The sequence below is a fragment of the Rhinolophus ferrumequinum genome, chromosome 12, assembly GCF_004115265.2.
Source record: "Rhinolophus ferrumequinum isolate MPI-CBG mRhiFer1 chromosome 12, mRhiFer1_v1.p, whole genome shotgun sequence".
NCBI classification, from domain to species: Eukaryota; Metazoa; Chordata; class Mammalia; order Chiroptera; family Rhinolophidae; genus Rhinolophus; species Rhinolophus ferrumequinum.
The window spans coordinates 37,171,576-37,196,216 of NC_046295.1; the positions used below are offsets into that span (position 1 = coordinate 37,171,576).

Here is a 24,641-nt window from a genome sequence, read left to right on the forward strand (position 1 = left end):
CACCCTGATAAATCTATATTTCCTATGCTGTACATTACATCCCCATGACTATTTTATAACTCCCAATTTGTACTTCTTAATCCCTTTACCTTTTTTACCCAGACCTCCTCCAATCTGGTAACCATCAGTTTGTTCTCTATGAGTATGTTTCTGTTTTGTTTGTTTGTTTATTTTGGTTTTTAGATTCCACATATAAGTGAAATAATATGGTAGTTATCTTTCCCTGTCTGACTTACTTCACTTAGCATAATACCCTCTAGGTCAATCCATGTTGTCGCAAATGGTAAGATTTCATTGTTTTTTATGACTGAGTAATATTCCATTGTATATATGTACCACCTCTTTATCCAGTTATCTGTCAGTGAACATTTATCTTGTTTCCATATCTTGGCTATTGTAAATAATTCTGCATTGAACAGACGGATGGATGTATCTTTTCAAATTATTGTTTTGGATTTCTTTGGCTAAATACTCAGAAATGGGATTGCTGGGTCATATGGTAGTTATATTTTTAATTTTTGTGTGGAAACTCCATACTGTTTTCCATAATGGCTACACCAGTTTGCAATCCCACCAACAGTGAGCAAGCGGTCCCTTTTCTCCACATCCTCGCCAATACTTGCTGCTTGTTTATTTATTGGTGGTAGCCACTCTGATAAGTGTGAGGTGATACCTCATTGTGGTTTTAATTGCGTTTCTCTGATGATTAGTGATGTTCAGCATCTTTTTACATGTCTATTGGCCATCCTTATGTCCTCTTGGAGAAATGTCTGTTCAGGTCCTCTGCCCAAGTTTTAATCAAATTGTTTGAATTTTTGGTGTTAAGTTTTATGAGTTCTTTATATATGTGGATATTAACCCCTTATCAGGTGTATAGTTGGCAAATATCTTCTCCCATTCAGTAGGTTGTCTTTTGGTTTTGTTGATGGCTTCCTTTGTTGTGCAAAAACTTTTTAGTTGGATGTAGTCCCATTTGTTTATTTTTTCTTTTGTTTCACTTGCCCAATGAGACATACTAATATATATATATATTACTAAGAGTGATGTGAAAAAGTTTACTGCCTATGTTTTCTTCTAGGAGTTTTATGTTTTAGAGTCTTGCATTTAAGTCTCTAATCCACTTTGAGTTTATTGTTGTATATGGTCTAAGAAAGCAGTCTAGTTTCATTTTTTTGCATGTATCTGTCCAGTTTTCCCAACAACATTTATTGAAGCTATTGTCTTTACCCCACTTTATAGTCTTGCCTCCTTTGCCATAGATTAATTGATCACATAGGTGTGGGTTTATTCCTGGGCTCTCTATTCTGTTCCATTGATCTGTGTGTCTGTTTTTATGCCAGTACCTTGTTGTTTTGAATTACTTTGGCCTTGTAGTGTCATTTGATATCAGGTAGTGTAATACCTCCAACTTTGTTCTTCTTTCTCAAGATTGCTGTAGCTATTTGGGGTCTTTTGTGGTTCCATATAAATTTTAGGACTATTTGTTGTACTTCTGTGAAAATTGCTATTGGTATTTTGATAGCAACTGCATTGAATCTGTAGATTACATTGAGTAGAAATTTTTCTAAAGTTAGAGAACATATTGACTATTATTCTGGCATTTTAATTTTTATTTCAAACTTTTTTCTTTATGATTTGAACAAACTTACAAATACATATCTTAAAAAGAAGCTGTCTTTCTCCATGTAAGTATCTATAAGCAGTTAGTTTATTAGTTATCAATAGCTATCAATAGTTATCAATAGTTATCAATAGTTATCAATATCTGAAGAACATGTGAAATAAAATGATAGAAACTAGGTAATTTTCTCTGAAGTGACTGTATAAATCCATAGGGAAATTTGATTTCTTATAAATTCGTTTCTGTTAGTTCTGCATTCATAAATCTCTTGCTTACAGTCCCCAATGGTATTTCTAATCATTTCTTAAATCAATAGCTATTATCCATGACTATGTGACTTATATAGATCCTTTATATTAAATACTGTCTGTGCATGTTATAGTGCTTTGATTTTATATGTACCTAACTTTACAGTTAATTCCATAAGATGCTTTCTCCATTTCTGTCATTTTGACATGAAAGAATTATAGCGTTTTCTTGACTACAGTATGTCCCCTGCTCAGTTACATATATATGGTAACATAGCTTTCTTATTTCCCCCCCTAATACTTTAAAAAAGAAAAACCCTGAAGTCCATACTGTATTCAGATTTTATTAGTTTTTAACCTAATATTCCTGGTTGTTTTTTTTCTGCTCAAGGATCCCATCCAGAAAACCACATTACATTTGGTCGTCATGTCTCCTTAGGCTCCTCTAGGCTGTGATAATTTCTGAGAGTACCCTTGTGTGGATGACCTTGACCTTGCAGAGGAACGTAGCATTTTGCACTCTATTTCAGCTCTTTTAAAATGTTTTCCAGAAAAATAAGTGAGCAGTAGATGTTCCTCTCTCTGCGTGCTGCAGATTTACTTCTTTGCCAATGAAGATTAAAGCCAAAGAAAAAGAATTCTCACTTAGAGAGGACAGTGATCACCACATATTACACTTTAGTGCACGTACAGGAATTAGAGTGTACACCCACATGATGTGACTTCCAAGATGCACGAGAAATGATCAAAAAAGATTGTGAGTAATTTTATCTACAGAAAAGGTCAAGGGATTACTTACAATAACTTCTGTTATGAGCAAATGTTTTCTGGCTTTATTGAGCCTGGAGCAATAGGTTTATGCTGCTGTGTGAGATGCAAAGAGGATGAGGTGACTGAGAGAGCCGGTTGATAAGCACCTGATAGTTTATTAAGGTAAGTTTGGGGTCTTTTCCAGGGGAAGTCTTCTCTGGCAGGGCCTGGCTGAGAGATGGAGGGAGACAGAGGGACTAGGTGACATCCCTAGATTCTTGAGTACTTTTCCCATAGAACCTATCAAGGTGTCTGAAGTCCAGAAGTATTAACGGAGTCAGATGTCCTCTGAGTAGGGTCGCCTGAGTTAGCAAATAAAAATACAGGACTTCCAGTTAAGTTTGAATTTCAGATAAATATTGAACAATTTTTTTAGTTTAAGTATGTCCCATGCAATAGTTGGGACAGGTTTATGCTAAAAATATGTTATTTATCTGAACATTCAATGTCCTTTATTTTCTCTGGTAACTCTACTCTGTGCCACTTCCTTGGGTTCCCCTGAATGTGTGCAGTGGGAGTGGGAGGAGAACGAAAAGGAGGAGAAGAGTGTACAGTCTCTAGCCTCAGACGACTACTCTCGGAGAGTGGTTACCTTCATGCCAGGGACAAACACGACATCACCTGTACTCAAAAGCTACCCCAGGTCAGCATTTGAAGAAACTATGGGCCCCTTAGTTCTCCATAACAACATTCACTTTATTTCCAGCTTTCTCTCTTAATTTTTGAACTGACAACCAATCAGTTTGTATCATGTGAACAGTATCTTTTAACATGTACAAATCCTGAAGAAAATCAAACCCAATGGAATCAGAAACAAGAGATGCAAAGGTAAATAGTACCACCACAGCCACCTGGTTTCCCATGTGTCCTCCTCTCCACCAGCCACAGGTCAGTGGTTAGTTTCACAGCTCTTTCCTCTCCTGTCTAACTTCTTGTACTATACCAGCTGTACTATATAGATTCCTCATGTATTAGATGATTGAAAACTAAGTATAATTGGATAAAAAATAAGTGCTAAACATTGTTACATGCCCAGGCATAATAAAACAAAAAAATACATGGGAAGAATAATTTAATCAACTAAAGAATTTGAAACTGATATAAGTATGTTCTTGGCCTCCAAAGAAGCCCGCAAAAGTATTATGCTAGATATACTTCAGAAATCAACTGGGTCAAAATCAGAAAGCATTTAAAAGCCTTCACAAAATAGAGCTGACACACCATAGTATTTTAATGGCATAAGTTCCCATCAGTATCCACTGTTGCATAAGTAAGGTTCATTATAGTGATTAGAAATGTTAATTTCTTAGAGCAATCATAATTTCCTTTAATCTTCTATGGCAGTGTTTTTTAAACTCCAGGTTATGAACTATTAGTGGGTCATGAAGTCAATTTAGTGGTACAAAATCAGCATTAAAGAGAATAGAAAATATCCAATTTTATTACATAGTCAATGTAAACATTATTTCATGTAACTTAATTTCAGTTTTTTAAATGCATATGTATAACTACTTGATTATAATATAAAATATATTTAATATGGTCTGTCATGAACAAAACAGTAGAAAACAATTATTCTATATCACAACAAATAAATTCTAAGACTGATTCAAAAGTGAAACACAATTTTAAGTCACAAATTGATGATGGAGGAAGAAAATATTTTCAGTATTGAAACTAGAGAACAGGATAAACACCTACCTTATAAAGGAAAATCATACAACCCATGGCGTTTCTATTTCTTCCTCAACTTTGAGAAAACTTAGAGTTAAATTAATGCTCAATTATAACAAGTACAGTAGCCTAATTATTTTGGTTTATTTCTTTTTCTCTTCCTCAAATGGTTTTGATTTTCCATTTTTAATGTACTATGGTATCTGTCTGTCTATCTATCTATCTATCTATCTATCTATCTATCTATCTATCTATCTATCATGTATAGCACACGAAGTGTTTTTTGAAAGTAGACAAGGCAATAATTATTAAGTAACCTCAGTAACTTAGTGTCTTACATGTTATATTAGCCTTTTGTGTATTTTTATTATTCAATAGACATGACTGAATTGTAGTATATTTAAACTTTATGAAATTTAATCACTTTAATACAGCTCCATATAGGAGAATTTAATAGCAGTAACAGTGTCTTACAAGAGAGGTCCTTATGTTATCACTAATTGGATGTGTCATGGTATCATTTGGAATCACATCCACTATTAGAAGATACAAGGTTGCTGTGTTAATCCATTTTAATTATCTTTGCACTCTCTGGACACAGAAACTCTCTTACCTTTGAGTAAAGCTGTCAGGATAGCTAAATCAATGTCCTGGTGTCCTTCGGATCCCATCCGAAATACTGTAATCTGAAATTTGAGACAAGGTGATCATTAGGAATACATTCCCTTCCCCGCCAAGAGAAATTAAATCAGGGAGCCCATATCTGAACACAGACGACTTTAATAGCTCTAAAGTAGATTCTTAACCACAGGGAAAGCATACGTAGCAAGAATTCAATTAGAAGCTCTGCAGTTCATTAAGAGTGAGATGCCTCAGTAGCCTCCTAACAGAGACCATCTCAGATAATTACACTGATTATGGTTACATCGAGGAGAAACTGGAGACCAAGGAAAGCGTCCTCTTCTATCATTTCCGTTTTAAAATTAAAGCTTGCCGGATTAACAATGTGTAATCCACAATGTAAACTATGACATGAGAAATTAAGTGTGTAAAAATAGCTAGTTAGTATGACCTTCAGTAAATGGCCTGACTACGTGTGTGTATGCACGTGTGTATATTCATGTGTACAATATAGCCGTCCCGACACTTACTCCTCAGCAACAGTTACTTAAGGTTTTCAACACTGTGATGCCTGGAGATGTCCTCTCAATCACCTTGAAACTTCTTGAGACTGATCTGGCAGTACATCCAGATTGTAAGAAGGGGAAAGCAGTCAATACAATTAATGCTTCATTTTGGTAAGCCAGTAGAGAAAAGGATTCTCTGGGGGTAGATCATGGGGAGGAGAAGAAAGACATAACAGAAGGACTGAAATATGTTAGATTAACACAAAGTCCCGAAGTAATGCTTAAGAATAATGAAGTTTTTTTTTTTCTTCTTCCCCCAAGTCAAAGGGAAGCTACTTAAGGGAGCCCAAAGATTATTTGAATATCTACATTGAATTACTATTGTACTCAATTGCTTTAGGCTTCAAGTTTCTCTGTCTGTAAAATGGGAAAATGATAGTGCTTGTCTATTTCTAACTACATAGGACGTAATCTCTATAGGATTTGCTAATATATAATTCTAAGTTGTGCCACTGTGATGGAGAGAATGGACATAGAACCATACACCGTTAAACTATCAGTTGCCTTAGAGATCGTCGGGTCCACTACCCAGAGATAAAGTAATTTGCCTAAGGTCAATGCATCATTATTTCTCGACTGCCGAATGTTTCCTTATGTGCACGATTTATTTAACCAGTCTTCTATTAGTGAACATTTGGGTTGTTCCCAATCTTTGCCATTATAAACACCCTTGCAGGGAGTACCCTTGTATGCACATGCATGGCTGAGTATGTCTGTAGAATAAAATTTGTAGATATGGATGTTCTGGGCCCTGTCACTCTGAGGGAAGGTCTTTAATGCATTACTTTGATTCTCTTCCTAGAGCCTTACCTATTTCCTGCTTTTGTTTATTTTGATCCTTTATGGCAACAGAAATAACTTTTAACTTTACAGTATGTATTTTTCTTCTATAGCTTCTATACCTGCTTTTAATATTCCAGAAATTACTCAAAATTTCTTGTCTCCCTAATAAGGTATCCTTTTTCATCTCCCTCCATGCTGAGCACTGAGAGCACTATGTATGTCCTATATATGTCATACAATATGTATGTCATATATATGTCATATAATACATATGTCATTTTTGGCCTTTTGGTCATTTGAGGGGTAGAAAGGGACATAGGCACATGTACTTATTCTATCAATTCTCTCCAATGTAAATTTTAATAGAAAAAATTTAAATTAGGTAGAAGTGAAAGTTATTAATTTAATTATTTCACAGGCAATTTAGTAACTAAAGCCTGATTTTTTTAAAATTATAAAATTGGTATTTTCAACATGTACCCTAAAAGTAACTCTTGGATTTGTTTGACATGGTTGGTTATTTTTTTGAAAACACTAGGAGATTAAAGTATTCTTCAAGATTCAAAAGAACAAACATCAAACATTTTGTTAAAAAAACAAAACAAAACACTACTTTCTCCCAAATTCAGTTTGACATTTTATATCTTCAGTCTGCCTGTGGATAAATTGCTATCTAGGCTTTAGCCTAGATAATTCTAATGCTGAAGAGGAGGTAAATCTTTCAAAATGACGTGATTCCCTTATTCTCCACCACTTTGACCTGTCTGCCAACCAGCTTTTCTGCTTATGTTCTTGCTCTAATTTTGCACCCTCTTCAAAGTAGGGAATCTGGGCATCTCATCTGCTACCCTCACCTCGTACATAGAAGTAACTCATTAAACACACATTTATTGAGCCTGTATTCTGTGCCAAGGCACTGTTTAGGTGCTGGGAAGAGAGCAGTGAACAAAACTGACAAACAATTCCTGACTTCATGGAGCTTATGTTCTAGTCCAGCTTAAAGAGTGGAGACAAGGTAAGGAAGATATATGATATGTCAGATTGTGAAAAGTTCTTTACAGTAGTGCTTGCCACTCCTATTTACCTCCTTCTCTACCCTCACCATCACAGCCATTGCAATATGTGGAGATGCTACACAGCTTGTAGCATCTCAACTTACTGCAGTTGTTTCTTTACTGGTCTTCCTGATTCTGGTCCTTCCATTCTATTCCCCATGCAGCCATTCAAGAAATCTTCCGGATTGTATCGCTTTCCTTATTAACATGTTTTAGTGGCTTCCGTACTTATGACACAAAGGTAAACATTCTTAGTAGGACATTCAAGGGATGCCAATATCATACACCTGGTGATTTCTTTAGTCTTGTATCTTGCCAGCTACAGCCTCACTGCCATAACCTTGCTGCCACTCCCACCACCACAGCCACGACCCAACCCCACACATCTGCTGTGCTGAGAAACTTGCTCTTTTCAGGGCTCTGGATGTTGTTTCTAGCTTCTTAGCCTTTGTTCATTCAGTTCCCCCTTTTTGGAATGCCCTTCCCTCTGCTTGGTGAACCAACTACAAGCCTTTCACTTGACATTTGTCACTGAAGAAGCCCTTCTATCTAACTAGGATTGAACCTGCATTTTGGCCCCTATTATTCTCTGTATGGCTATCTAATATACCACTTTAATCCGTCATTGCTCTTATTTGTACATATGTCTTTTTTGTATTAAAAACAAGTCCATTTGCAGGCAGGATCACTAGTCCTTGCTCAGTCAATATTTGTTAAGTGGATAAATTATTACCAAATGGCTGTGTTTAGGAAACTGGTTTAGAGAAACCAATAATGAAAAAGTAGCATATCCCACACAAGAATGGTAATATAGCTAAAGTGAATGGGCATGTTACGCTATAGAGCAAGAGTGTATTTCAAATCTTAAGAGTCAATTTTAACACGAGTCTACTGGACACTAGTATATTATTGCTAGACACTTAGTCAAACATTATGTAGTAGAAACTGGAATGTCTGAGGTTTAGAAATTATTTATTGAGGATGACTATGGATGTCCAATTTTTGAGATATGGGTAGCATCAATTAACACAAAAGTACGTTTCACCAAAGTGTTTGAAACTTTGGTGCTATGTAGATTAAACCATACTATAAAAAGACTCAAAGCAGGAATATATTGCAGAAAAGTGGGAAAACAAAACAAAACAGTAGTATGGAAATGATTTGGGAAAAATAATTTTATGTTTGAAGATGATTTGGTTCATTTTCTGAACCAAAAAAACGTACATATTCACCACCTAAATAACAAAATAGAGTATATATGTGGCTGAATTAATCATCAACTTCCCACTTCTAAAACTCAGCCAGTCCTATAGTTCAAGATGAGGGTACAGAAAAATATTGGGAAAATTCAGCCGACTCCCTTTCAAGGAGTCTATCAATTAGCTTAACTTGTGATTTAAATTTTTGTCACAATGTGCTATGAATCTGTGAAAATAGACATGGATATTGAAGCAATCTTTTGAAAATGAAAATAACCATGATATTAAACTAAAGTCATCTGTAAGCTGTAAGCACATATTGGCTCAATCTATCAGAAACAGAAAGGCACATTCCACAATCATTTCATGCTGTGTTAGATATGTAAGAGATGATATCTGAGTTTGGCAAATGGTTTGTAATGTGTCTGAGAATTTTAGAGAAATACCAAAGCTACACAATAGATAATCAGCAAAGTTCTTACAGTATTCTAGGCATTTAGAAAAGTCCACCTATAATAATTGTAACCACAAGATTTAAGGACATTAAATATCCTACATCTGGATCTTCCTTAAAAGAAACATCTCTGACCTGTTTCCTATTTACCCATTCAAGTTTTAATAAAATCTGGGGATATGTTTCCCAAGGACAGGAGCAGGGAGAGAATTGGACCCACGGAGAATTCAATCATCACAATGCAGTGACTTTTAAAAATCACCAGCTGAGCAGAAAATTTCTCTGATGATTAATATTCAAAATAATTTGAAACAATTGAGTGATTAATAGAAAATGCAAAAATCCATGTTTATCACAATATCGAATGATAGAAGACCCCTGGTAGGGTAGTACACAGGAATCCTGGTTGGTAAAAAAGACCTTTAAGCAGATACTTCAGTTTTCACTTTGGTGCAATCAAAATCACTTAGTCCAGGGAAGAGAATAATGCAACTTGATGAGTAGAATACTATGCACCTAAAACATACTCCTATTTGATTTCCATCGCTTGAGAAAATAAACTCCCTTTGGTTGACAGAATTCTTAGAGTGAACATTTTGACAAAATACTGGCTTCTAGAAATGGACTTGCTGATTTATATGGAGGAAGGGAAAAACATCAGAGGACATTCAAACACACCTGTAAATGAGCAAACCAAAGATCAGTGGAAGGTGATATTCAAAGTTTTTGTGAGAAAATTAACATCCCATGAGTTCAAATATTTGTTATGAAGTTCCATATAAACTTCATGTTAACTTTCCATGTAATATTTTGTAATAAGACTCACAGTTTCATATTGAAGTGGGTGAATAAAAAATGATGCTATTGAGATAGAAATTGGATGAAATTAATATAACTCTAGTGTGTTATACCTTAAAAAGACTGTCATGTATGAATTTATACATTAGACAAAAATAAGTGAATATTTGATTTTCGGAAGGATATGTATATATTTTTATTGTAAGTAAATTTTATTTTATTTTTTATTAAATTGATCGGGGTGACATTGGTTAATAAAATATTTTATTATACAATGGATTTGTCAGTGTATTTTAAAGGTGTGCTCTTCCTATCTTTGGTACACAATTCAATTTAGATTACTTTTAGTAATAGATTGTCTCATAGATTAAAGCTCCACTACATTACCTCTCAACCTAATGCTCTCTTAGGGGACCTTCATGCATGAACCACTTGGAATTAATGAAGATGCCAGAAGAAGGAGGAAGTTTTGCTTTTGTGACTCTAATCCTTGACTCCCGTTTCTCTCTTTCTCCCACTATAATCTAAGAACACTAAAGTTTGTTTCTCCCTTCAAAAATGCAATTCAGAGGCCAGAAGCTCATCGGTTCTGATACGAGAAATTTTTTTTTTTATTATAAAAGCAATAGATGACTGTCATTAAAAATTATAGAAAGTTTAGAAAAAGTCAAATGAAAAATAATTTCCAAAATCCCAAGTCCTATCCAAAGACAACCATTGATGATATTTTGGTATATTTCCTTCAAGTCTCTCTCTTTTTCTTTCTCCCTCCCTCCGCATAGGCAAAGTATGTACATGTGTGTGGTGGTGGGGGAGGCATATTTGTGAAGCACTATTTTGTAATATCATTTTCTTTTCCATTAGCATTATAATTAAGCACTTGCCTGCATTATTGGGAACTCTCCCAGAACATAATGTTCAATATCTACAGAGTGTTTAGTTCAATCAATGTGCATAGCTCACTTAATCAATACCTCCTTGGACATTTACATTGGGTCTAAATATTTGACATAAATAATGATATGCTGAACATCTTTGCATATAAATCCTGTTCTGTATTTGGTCTTCTGTCTTTAGAATAGATTCCCAGAAGGTTGGTGCTCTTGTCACAAATTGCCTCAGTATTTTACTAGAAATGAGTATTTTAGCACATAAAAGCTAATTGAAGTAAAAGGAAGCTTGTGTTGTCCTTGAACCAGATTTACTATAAAGGCCGCCAACCCTATTAGTGAAAAGGCTGGAGAGAGGGAGGCAGCTCATATACAGTGGTTCTACCAAAATCATAGTGGAAAACATAGTCACATGCATATGCTGACAGTGCAGACTTCACAGCAGGAGGCAGAGGAGCTATGAGCAGGATCAGCTTGTCCTCTCTCTATCTGCACCACTATGAACAACCAGGATGAGTTTAGGCTCTTGTTCTTTGGAAAAGTGGTTTTGAAAAACAGATCGATATCATCACTTTCTCCCAGTTTTACTTTCATAATTTTTACTTTATAGCCCTTTGAATGCTATATAAGTCTCAGGACAGTGCTGGCTTAAATGACTGGATGGTGCAAATGAAATCATTTGGTGAACATGAGCTTTATATATATATGTCGTGTCACTAAGAAATTTGTTATATATGGGTAAGGAACTCAACCCCGGCTCCATGATTGACATATTCTTTATAACCTGAAGAGTACTTTTTGATTCTAAGTTGACACATAGGGAGGATAAGAAAAAGCAGATAAAGCAGCCCGGCTGATTTTATGATGAGGGCAAAAAATAGGAACAGGCTAAACTCCTCATTTAGTTCTTTAGAAAAAAATTCAGGGTACTTTCTTGGGGTTGAAACTAGATGACAACCTGTCATCTACTATCTTCTGCTTTGAGTTCCTTTCTTGACAATTGATGTTACATCTTTCATTTATTATATAACTGTGTGGTGTACCTCACTGGATGCCAATATGACAGATGCCACAGGTCCAACAATAATATTTCTAGAAGCTTCTTCTAGAAGGTATACCTTATGGCCTTGGCTATCAGAATCAAGAATATTTGTCATCTACCATCTTGTCAGCCAACCAGATGGGTAAAAATTCAATTTGAACCAAAGTAATATTTTCCATCTCAGAAAGGACATTATTGGGCTCATGTGCATTTTCTTACATACTTTTTTTTTAAAAAAAATAAGTAGATATCTCTCTGAGGAGAATATGCAGGACCACAGATGGGTCTTATGGGCCAACATCGTATGGGCTTCTTATTAGGTTGTAATAATTTTTAGTAAGGTTTTGTTTTCAGTGGTTTTATCTTATTTTTCATCATCACAGGATGAAACTATATCTTTTTCTTACTTCCTGTCATAATTATCAAGACATCACATGCTTCTGCAGCCCAACTACTTCTTTGCGATCTCTCCAGATGAGAGAGGTTGCCAAGAAGGTACGATAAAGTGATACAGACAGAAAAGGTATCTCACCTCCCTTCTCAAGCCTGTCCAGTTTCCCTGGTAAAAATCTTGTTGACAGTTTCCAAGGTTGCTAGACTGGATGACCTTGGTTCACAACTCTGGGAAACTACCCACCAGGAGGTCACACAGTTGTTGTTGGGCCAATCTCACCCTTTCCCTCAGGGACAGCAACCCTTAGTCTGAGCCAGTGAGGGAGGCCCATTTAAGGTAAGAAGAATAATGTTTTGGATTCTCTTCTGAACTTACAAAAAGATACATTTTACTTCTCCTTCCCTTTCTGCCCAGCCATAATGAACACCAGAAAAATCTTGAATATATGGCATGAAAGCTCACTAGGGATGGAGGATCTGATTTTTTTTTTCCCCCCCAGGCTGCCTTTCTGCACCTTTCCTGGTAAGGAAGGAAGAGAGCTGTTTAGATAACATTGACTTCAGAGCCTGTGAAAGATTCCCCCATGGAGGGTCAGGGGAAACGTCTTAGCGGAAAATGCCCATTTCGGCCTGTGTGAACACTTTCAGATTCCTGGGTTTTCTTGGCATGGCTGACAGGATGAGTTTCGTTTCATATGGCAGATGTCCCATGTCAAAGGATCTTGGCCTAATCACCTCACTTTTCTGAATCCACAAAAAATAAATAAAATAACTGACTAGGTGATCATAGGGGCTCTTTTTAGCTCTAGAGGTCACAGAATTTCTTTCTTCATGCTCAAAATGGCAGAAAATCAGCATTTAGGGACATCCAATAGGTTCAGCTTCCTACCTGATACATTAATTATATCCCTGTTTTTTCCTCAGCAACATCAGTAAGAAGGAACCTTGATTTTTGTGGATGATACCATATGAAAATCTTGTTTCCATTTACTATCTTTTTTAGTCTGTTCAATAGCTTAGGGCAAATTATCATTTTTTAATTTGATATAATTGACATATAACGTTTAAGTTTAAGGAACATTCAATTTGATACATTTATGTAATCACAATATGATTACCACTCTAGAGTGAATTAATCATATGATTCAGCAATCTAAGTTCTAGGTATATATCCACAGGAAATGAAAACAGGATATTGGCAAAGATATCTGCACTCCCATGTTTTTTTGTGGCATTATTCACAGCAGCCAAGATACGGAAACAACTGAAGTGTCCATCAACAAATGGATAAAGAAGATGCCGTATGTATACAATGGGATATTATCCAGCTGTGAGAAAGAAAGAAATCTTTCCACTTGTGATAACATGGGCGGACCTTACGGGCACTATGCTAAATGACATGTCAGACAGAGAAAGACAAATACCATATGATATCACTTATATGTGGAATCTAAAAAAGCCAAATGCATAGAAACAAATTACCATTTAAAAAATGTTCCCTTTTTACATTGCTGGACCATTGAACCATCATTTCTGTTCCATGCCATGTATACCATATTGTTGATAGTTAGCCTATTATACACCCAGGTCTTATGCCTATGAAATTAGTTAAATGGCTCCCTCTGTTCAGGAAAACCTGTTGCTCTCAGGCTTATAATACCCCATCAGTGCCCATGGCCCAAACCCCTTACTGTGAATACTGGTCTAGCGCTTGAGTTCCCATCTTCCACAGAGCCCAGGCTACATCCTTCCAGAAACCTAACACATTTTGTGCTCGGGCTCAGAAGGACAGACTCTGTACAATATGAACAAGCTTTAGAATCATGCAGATTTGGAAGTGAATCATGCCGATTACTAGGCTTTAGGTACTACTGTACCTCTCTGAACGTCAGTTTCTTCTCCTGGGAAATAGGGATAACTCTTTGTCTAAGGATTATTGAAAAGCTTTATGTGGGATCATCTTTTTACATCATACAGCACAGTTTCTAGTGTCCAGCATGGGCTCAATAATTGTTACTTCCCTTCTCGTTTATTTGCCATCCTTGGCATGCGTGTTCCCTAGGACAGCTCTCTCTCCCACTGTGGTGGCTTTGCCCTGTCTTCCCCCTGCTGGTATGTCTTACCCCTGAAGCTGTGCCTGGTTAATTGCCCCTTGTCCTCCCAGGCACAGTTCAGCTGTCACCTCCTGCAAGCCCATCTTGATACTAATTATCCTTTACGTTGGTTATGTGTCCATTGCATTTCCTCTGAACTATGTGAATATACCTCTGTCACAGTACTGACCCTATACCACAAACAATGCCAACATCAATGATAACAATATTACTAAGGCCACTTGACTGTGCATTTACAATGTGCCAAATACTGTGCAAACACTTCACAAACATGACTTGGGCCCAAACCACAAAAATCTATCACTATCCCATTTTGCAGTTGGTGACCTTGAGCCCAGAGAGGTTAGATACTACATGGAAGGCCATGCAGTTAGGAAGGCACTTAGACCCAGACAGCCTGGCTCAAGGGCACAAGGTCCTATTTGCTTATCTGCCTCCTTCAATAGTCTCTGATTTCTTAGAAGGCAAGGACACTTCTTTCATCTCTATATCCCTGTGACCCAGTAGTGTGCTTGGCACATCGTGGGTGCTCAATGAATGTTTGTGGAATGAATCCTTCATTCTGAGTTCAAATTTGGCCCATAGTTTTCAGATGGGGACTGTGTATGACAAAGACTGTCTCCTTGACCTAAGTTTAGTCAGACTCCTCTGAGCCCCTTTCTCCACTTTGGGCTTCTCTGTTCATCTTCCTATTGCCCAGTTTTAGCAAAAATCTTGCTAAGTCAGTTTATTGAGAATCCCCCAGCCTTCATATTTCTCATGCTCAATATCTGACCAAATTCCTCATTCCCCGCATGATCGATATCCACGTGATTGATATCTGATCACCCTGGTCTGCCTTCAGCAAGAACCCTTTAGGTCAGTTTAACGAGAATCACCTTAGTCTCTTAGTGATTTTACATCCCCTGACATCTCCCTGACTCTGCTCCTTGGTCATAAATACCCATTTTCCTTGTTCTATTCAGAGTTGAGCCCAATGCCTCTCCCTTACTACAAACCCCACTACAGTAGTTCCTTGAATAAAGGCTTCCTTACGATCATTAACAAGTGTCAGAATACTTTTTCAGTTAACATATCTGAGACTGAACAGCCCTCACTGGGTTTAGGAATGGCAGAACTGGAGTCTTGGAGGCTCCATCTCCGGGTTCAGGTGCCTGTGTATCTCTACATTATTTCCCAACCAGAGACTGGTCAAGTTTCCATCTAAGATGTATTCCCAGTCTCTCCAGTAAAGAAAAGACAGGCTCCGTGCTAAATTCCAAGGTGTGTCCAGTGTTTTAGCTGTATTTCCAGAGATACATCTTTGTTGTAGAAACCCTGCCTCAGGCATTTTTGCCTTATAACTAATTGGCTACGAGGCAACTTTGCCATAAAAACTATGAAATCCCAACAAATAAAGGAGGGACATTACAAAGGATAATAAAACATGAAAAATGAATAACAACATTAAAAAGACTTTATTTAAAATGTGTGTAGATTAATGTTTATACTGTGAAAATAACTGATTTTATTTTGTGGATTGTACCTAAGCACTTGTCTTCTTTCTATGGAATGTGTGGTTTCAACTCTGTCACATCAAGGAGGGCCCTTGGCCTCTCTTACTCCTTCCAATGTAGTGTGTTTCAAAATAAGAAACTAACTCTTGTGGCAAATCATCAATTAGAAGAAATGCTAACTATTTTAAGACCACCTCTACCCTATCTACTCATCACTGTATGGACCAGTATGAGGTTAGCTAAGATTTATAAATAATATAAAAATGGGAGTAACAGAGAACTTTGTCAGTAGAAAAATGAAACCAAACTGATAAGTAGCTTAAATATATTAAGTCTGCCAAAGGCAGTTGATTCATCAATGGAGAAATGAGGCCAAACAGAAAAAACTCAACTGTCAACCAGTTATTTTATCTTTGTTATGGCAAAATTGCCTATGGCCAATTAGTTAGGTGGCAAAAATATTTGTGACAAAAATGCTTGTAGCAAAGATGTCTACAGTGAAGTACCTACCATGTTTCCCCAAAAATAAGACCTAGTCAGACAATCAGCTCTAATGAGTCTTTTGTAGCAAAAATTAATATAAGACCCAGTATGATATTATATTATATTATACCACGTGTCATGTTATAGTAAAATAAGACCAGGTATTATATTATATCATATTACATTATATAAGATCCAGTGTTATATTTTAGTAAAATAAGACTGGGTCTTATATTAATTTTTGCACCAAAAGACGCATTGAGCTGATTGTCCGGCTAGGTCTTATTTTCGGGGAAACACAGTAGAACCATTCCAAGGGTACTCAGCAATGAAAGGGTTAGGACTCACTACACTTTTAGCCTTCCACGCTAATCTTAGCCAAAACAGATACTGCCATTTGGTCAAGGATGTCCCCGTGTAGTCATAAGAACCAATATTAAAATAAATTCCTAGCTTGAGAGACAGTGAAGAGTGAAAACCTTTGGGCTGCTTTTAAGTGTGTGCCCAAACCCACATCTGAAGACCAATGCCAGGATATCCTGGGTATGTGTCTGACCCAAGATAATCCTGATTATTTTGTGTGTGTTTGTTTGAGTTATATGTTGGAAAGCATTTGCAAACGAAGATGCACAATTGCATTTTTGTCTTAAACAATCACAAATAAAAGAGAAAATCACAAAGACCTTTAACTAGAAGTCAGATCCTCCTAGGGCCTCCTCTGCCATTAAGTTTGCATGCCAGCCAGGGCTGCTCTCCTGTTCTTGTTTTTGTGTGCCTGGCTGTCACTCCCTTGGACAGAGAAAAATTCCTTGTTTATTTACACAATGCCCTTTCTGAAGACGCAGCCTTTATTTCTATTTTTTCAGTTTTTGATTTCAATTTGTGCTTTGACCACAGATCTTTTTTAGGGTCACTCGAGAAGAATGAGAAGCAAGAACTCCCTTTGTCATATGACAAAATGGAAACAACAAGGGAAACAAAAAGCATCCCCGGTAGGTTTTCCCTGTAACCAGTTTCCTTCCTAAAGCAGTTTGGCAAATTAAAAATGAAACTGCCTTTTCTGGCCTGACAATGGAAGAGCATGACATTTGTTAAATGGTAAAAGGGAGTATTAGTCTACAGTCGGACTGTCATATTATATCAACCTACAATGAACCTTATTCTGAAAAGTTTTCTATTCTTTCAAGCTCAGATTCAAAGAAAGAAGAATTTAGTTTATCAGCTCTATTTATTCTCTCTAAAGCCAAGTAATCCCTCTCTCCTCCTTGGGCCATTACAGACACACAGCCCTGTATCCTCCCATTGAATAGCTGAGTTTATTCTCATTGTTGCACATTCCACAAACTATAATTGCTAACTGCTCCAGGGTCAAAACGCTTTGCAAAAATTTTCAGGCTAAAATTTTGGGATTAACCTTTTCTTTTCAGAATGACTGGAAGAGCTTGTTTTTCTCCCAAACAGAGTAATTCTTTTCTCTCTCTCTTAGGATTGCTTTACTGTTCTGTGTCATATGTTCTATGTCATATGTGCATGTCACATGTAAAAACATTTGGGGAGAAACAGAGATTCAGACGTGATCAAAATGAGGAAGCTGTGATGAAGGCCACAAGAAAATTCTAACTAGGAAAAGAACATAGGGGCTAAAGAGACAAAGGCCATTTCTGGCTGGTGTGACACAAGAAGGCTTTGTGGAGAAGGCCAGGATTAGACCTGGAGTTCGTGAGGTAGTTAGAATTTTAACAGGGAAGTATGATGGTGAGGAGGAGCAGGAAGTATACAATGGTGAGAGAAAATAAGAGAAAAGTAAACATTAAAAACATTACAAACAAATATTCAATTTGTCTGGAGCATTGCGTAAAGGGAAGGTGACTTGTGAAGGAAGGTTGGGGCCAAGCTATAAATGATCTTCAGTGTCAAGGAATTTGGACATAATTCACTATATATTAGGCCTTGTACGAAGCATAATATATTATATATATGCATTATATATAATATACAAATATATGTAATATTATATATACAGAGGGTGCCAAAAAATGTATACACGTTTTAAGAAAGGCAAAAACTGTATTAAAATTGTAATACAAGGAATGACACTAGCATTCATTTGATTCATGCCATCTTTTGAGCGAACGTCATACTACACATTGCTACCGGAATTCAATTTAACTTCGAAAAGTAATGCATAGATGATAACATCTCTTTCAATGTGTACATTTTTTTGGCACCCCCGGTATATACGTACATATACCCTTACTAATCCTCACGTCAACCCTAGGAGGCTCAGAAATTAAATTAGTTACCCAAGAGCACTTAGCTGGTAAATGACAGAGGCAAAATTGGATCTCAGATCTGTACAGCTCTAAAAGCTATGCTCATAGCCTCTCGAGGCCAACTTGCTAAAGTCAAAAGCTGTTGGAGGCAAATTAATCTTAGGGTGTGGTTTGGAGGTGGGCCCGTTGCAGCAGGCCTGAGACGAAATAGCAGGGCCTGGATTAGGCGGTGGCTGTGTGATGGACAGGAGGCACTGGATGGGGACTTGAAGAAGAATCACGAGGTGCATTGATTTCAGGGGTCAAGAGACAGGGAGGAATCAAAGATGACTCTTAGTTTTTCAGCCTCAGTACGATGAGCGTAGAGCTACTCTTGACAAAAACCGGGAAGCCAGGGTGACTGGGGGGAAGATGATGACTTATCCATAACTTCCATTTTTTGACTCCAAAGTGTGAGCATAGGCCCAGGGTAGCACCCTGGAGGGTACAGGGTGATTCAGAAAGTGTTCTGCCCTGTAGTAAAACCAGAATGAATATTCTTTGCGTATCCTCGAAAATTTTGCACTGGTGAGCAAGAAAAACAAGCTCTTCGTTAAAATGCCTTTGAATCAAGCCATAGTCCTGGAGAGATTGGGAAAGTGGGAAGTATGACAAAACTTCAAGGCTGTCAGCAAGTTTTTAGGTTATAGCTGCCACAGAGCAATGTGTGTATACGTGGAGAACCCCAAGACTAAGGACAGAATCTCTCATCAAATTGTTCTCTTTGGAGAATAGAAGTGGAGAGAAGTTTTATACACATCTATTTGCCTGTCACAACAAAAAGAGGTAAATGGGTGTGCACACATGTACTACATGTAGTGGTCTTGTGAGTCATGTGACTGTTACACATGTTAACCATTGTTCCAGAAAGCAACTCTATACAATTTGAATGTGATTCTCTTGGAGGGCAGAATGTACATTTCAACCATCATTGCTTTTCTCACAAAGAACCACCAGAAAAATGTTCGATTTTACCGTGTTTCCCTGAAAATAGACCTAACTGGAAAATAAGCCCTAGCATGATATTTCAGGAGGACATCCCCTGAACATAAACCCTAATGCCTCTTTTGGAGCAAAACTTAATGTAAAACCCGGTCTTATTTTCAGGGAAACACTTCAGTCAAATGCCAGCATTTTTTCACATATCTCTATTACCTCAAAGGTACAGTTATACAATGATGTCTATTTTATGGGGGAGATATTACAGAATGAAGTGTTCTACAGAAGTGAATTTTCTAGCTAAGTACGGGTTATCCCTTAATACCAATTAAAAACAAGTGCATTCTCCTGGATGGAAATTTTTCTAAAATGTAACAGACTCATTTGTCATCTTAGACAGTATTAAAGAGAAAGAAAATCCATTGCTTTCTTTTGGTGTGATTTAGTGATGTTCTCATTGACTTTCAAGAAAAGCAGGACCACTTGGCTCTGTGTAAATGGCCCTAGACTGCTCACGTTTAGAGTTCATGCATTGGCTATTCATAGGTTCCTAAATCTACAGTCTGACTAACTCTTATCACAACCCTCATTCATTCATTATGCCTCCCTGCCTTCTAACTGCAATGAGCAGGCATACCAGACCCAAATCAAGCAGGACAGTGGTGGTTTCTATGGCACTGAATGCCTGTGACTGTGTGGAATTTGGTGCACAGATTGTCGGATAATCAGTGTTGGCATTCAAATAAGTTTTTTTCTTACTTCCTGGTCCCGAGAAGTTGAAGTTTCTATATAAGAGATCTTTAGATAAATGAAGTATTGTCATATTTTGGGCAGGAAACTTTTCTAATTAATTTTATTTGAGCTCTTTCTGCTGCTAGGGAGTTAAGGATTGAACATTTCTAGACTCTTAGGGAGAGCAGATGGTAAGTGATATAAACATGTCTGCCTAAAGTGAGAAGAGTAGCGAGTTCTTAATAATAAAAACAGCATCTGTGGTATGCAAGCAGCCCTCTAAACATTGTACATGTGTAACTTTCACTTAATCTTTCCAATGACTCTCAGTATCAACACCCTGTTCCCCTGAAAATAAGACCTAGCTGGACAATCAGCTCTAATGCATCTTTTGGAGCAAAAATTGATATAAGACCCGGTATTATATTATATTATATTATATTATATTATATTATATTAACTACATTATATAAGACTCGGTCTTATAGTAAAATAAGACCGGGTCTTATATTCATTTTTGCTCCAAAAGACGCATTAGTCTGATGGTCCGGCGAGGTCTTATTTTTGGGGAAACACAGTGGTCTTATTTTCCAGTAGAGAGACCTAAAGTTGAAACAGGGAAAGTAACTTATTCAAAGTCACATAGTTGGGATTCCCATGCTGTGCTCTCAAACACTACACAGCTGCAGGCCTCCTGCTCATTCTGCTGGATGACTCATCAGAGTTCCTGGATTCTATGGAGAGAATGAAGGAAAATGAATGGAAGCCACACTGAGGTTAGAGATAGTGTTCCATGTTTGTCCATGGTCACTGTTTTCAAGAGCCTGCTGAGAGAACAGGTGGAGCAGCAGAGAGCCCTGTTGGTCACACTCAAGGCCGGACGGCTCTCAGGCCACGCTGACTGGCTGCTCTGTCACTGAAACCTCATTTCTCCTTATTTTGTGCAGTGCATACTTCTACTCAGTGGATTCAAAGGAAAAGCAAAGACCACTAGAAGAAAAGAATCAGGACTGTTAGTTATACTTCCTTTTGTTCTTTAAAGTTCAGAATTCAATTCCTCTTACTTCCTATACAACCATCAACTTGCAGAGGAGGTTTAAAATAGCCTGGATACAAAGAAAAAGACAGGGTTACTAGTTAGTCTTGAATTTCCTCTCTACTGCTTTGGCAAGAAGACATACTGATTGGTCAGATTATTCAAACAGATTTTATCATTAATCATCATTTGGACTTTGCTTTTTAAGTAGAGAATTCCCTAGATGCCCAGAAAAAGAACTATAATGGCATGAATAAAGTAAGCTGCTAAAGAAAGTGAAATTTAAAAAAAAACAGGCATGGTAGAATGACATGAAAATGTGCATATTTTTAACCATTATAAAGCTACTGCACTTCATTGCAGTAACAGTGGCAAAAAGTAGGATGCAATTATTTTCTGTCCAACACCTGTCTTTGAGTCTGTCACTTTGTTATTCATTTCTGGACATCAGTGAGAGATGTTTCTTTCCTTTTTTTACCTCTCCCTTATCAGTCCACTGCAGCAAAACATCCCTTAGCTTGAAAGTTTATGTATGGATAGAGGCATGGAAACATTCAAGAAACATTCAAATATTGAGTCTCTCATACAAATCTTGCATTTCTTTTGGTTACGTTTTCAATCTCCCCTTTTCTTTCCCTCTCATTCTTCCTCACACTTCCATCTTTCCTTCCAAAAATATTACCTAGGAGTTTTTAAAGTGCCAGGCACTATACAAGGACCTAGAAATATATATATATATATATGTGTGTGTGTGTGTGTGTGTGTGTGTATTTGTATTTTTATATATTTATACATATATATATTTAAAGGCTCCCAGTTTTTATATATATCATACCATATGTATTTATACACACATATTAACTAGGAGCCTTTATATATTTTTATATGTATAAACATACAAATATACATATATATACATATATATATACATATATATATATATAAAATTTATATTAACTAAGAGCCTTTATATTCACCAGAATCCTTCAGTTAAAATTTTAACTGGGTGCCTTTAAAGTGGCAGTGCAGTCTTTACACAGTAACCCATTTTAAGGCTCCTAGTTAATATGTATATTATATATATATGCATATATTATACATATACACAAAGGAATATATCTATATCATCTATATCTGTATTATATATATTTATGTACTGTGCCTATCTTTAGAATCACTTGCCCTTTATCTCATGTTCTGGATGATTTGGTAGCTATAACGTAATTAACTCTTTACTAAACTTTAATGATACTATGATTCTAGATATTTGTTTCTCTGGAATAGGAACTATAGTTAGGTGAAGTTCAGTTCAGAGCTTATAACCTTAAAAACTGCATCACAAGAGCAATTTTATTAGTTAAAAGAGCAAATACAGTTTTTAGATGAGAAAAATGTGCGTAAGAGAGACTTTTTAAAAACAAATTTGTTTAAAATAAGAAACAATAGAATATATTAGCAGCTAAATGAAGCTAAATTTAGTCATGGGGAGAAATTACAAAATTATGTACTACTTAGTGGGTTCCTGCAATTCTGAATGAAAAGAAAATTAGTGGGTTTATACCAAATACAATGGATAGTTCTAATTCCTTAAAAAGAAATCAGGTTTTATTTTTATTCACCCTTTAGAAAAGAAAAGCCTAGTTTTTATTAGGTAGTAGAGTCTGTTTGGCTTCACTATTAGTGGCTCTTTGTAATTATATTGTCAGTCTGAAAGAGCAGGTAAGACGAACTTCAAACATACTATAACTCCATGGTCCTAAGACAGAAATGAGGCAGTCCCTAAAATTTGTGATGGAAGGAGAACTGACTGTGGGTGGTGAACACACAATGGGATATATAGATGATGTGATACAGAATTTTACACCTGAAATCTATGTAACTTTACTAACAATTGTCACCCCAATAAACTTTAATTAAAAAAAAAAAAGAATTGGGCAGTGGAAGAAGATTTTTTTTTTCAAAAGAAGAAATATCATGTGAATGACAAATTCTTTAATTATTCAAGACAACGTCTTTTCAAGAATCTCATCATCTCTTAAAAAGGGCCCCCTAAAGCATGACCACCATTCTATCAGGAACTACTGAGGAAGATAGGCTGTAGCCACCAGCATCCCTGATGTTTAAAGGAGGGGAAGGCTCAGGAAGATTTTCCAGGTTGCTTGGTGCTTTGAGTCTGCCAGGCTAGTTCAATTTCTCCAAGAATTCCCAGATGTGACAGGCAGTCAACAGCTTTGCTGGGCATGACAAGTTTCATTTGAAGGAGTCCAGTTTGTAATTTCAAGTAGGCTGACTGCAATTATAGGCCCAATCAAGCTGAAGCCTCAATTGCCTTCAAGCACTACTTCACTGAACACACTCAGCAATCATAGAACCACCCAGGCCAATGTGACAAAGGGTGGGAAAGAACTTGAAAGTCCCTTAAAGGAAAAGTACGTTTTAGCAGCTTTCTGAATCAAGTGTCCTAATCACACCTTTTTATAGTGAATGATCTTATATTTGTTATATGGACAGGAAAGGAGGCATTTCTGGAATTAGGATGAAATCTAGGGACAAGACTTCCTCTTTGTCACTGATGACTTAATTATGCTGACCTGTGAAAGAGTACTGGATGCTCTGCTCTCGAATTCAAAGTTTTCTTCGGCTTTACATACAGTTTTTAAAATGGCTATGTTTTACAATTTTATAAATGCTTCACTAAAGTATCAAACAAAAGAAGTTAAACAATGTCATTCTATATTTCACACTGACACACACCAAATATGCACATTACATACACACATTAAACACATACACTGACTATCCAAGTAGAATTTTCCAGAATCATCCCTATTTCAAATATTCTCTCCAGTTGTCAGTTAACATCCAAGACCATCTAGTCTAAATTTTAGTTTTGAAAATATGGTCTCCGGACCCCTATGAGCCACTGTTTTGACTGTAAGAGTGAGCTTCTGATTTTAGTTCAACAAGTATTTTTCTGAACACCATCTCCAGATGTAAGGTTGGTGTTTTAATTCAGTATCTAGTGAAATGAGAGGACTTTTATTATGTGGGTTATGGCATATTATTTTTTCCTGGCTTTCCATACCAAGTATGATGGACTTATTACAACACTCTTGAATGAAATACTTGATGCATAGAAGCTTTTAGAAAAATGGGTTTTTATAATTTCCAATATAATCATATTTATTATTATATAAAATAATACAACTTTATTATAACGTACAATATATTATCACATAAATATATGTCATAGATAATATAATAATGCCTAACCATATAGTATACACATTAGACCACTTAACTGGCTCTGTGGACATCAACAAACCATCTGTTTGTTTTACAGACAAGCAGAGCAACAATATCTCACTCATGAGT

At 36.5% G+C, this 24,641-nt stretch overlaps 1 protein-coding gene across 10 annotated transcripts in view; it reads right to left on the reverse strand.

Annotated features, from left to right (window-relative positions):
* Positions 1–24,641, reverse strand: part of TRPM3 (transient receptor potential cation channel subfamily M member 3) — an 817,113-nt gene that overhangs the window by 124,366 nt on the left and 668,106 nt on the right. For all 10 annotated transcript variants that reach the window (XM_033122317.1, XM_033122314.1, XM_033122311.1 and 7 more), the window contains one exon: positions 4,967–5,039. In XM_033122317.1, coding sequence (XP_032978208.1) covers positions 4,967–5,039 — 73 coding nt within the window. The remainder of the gene's footprint in view (positions 1–4,966; positions 5,040–24,641) is intronic.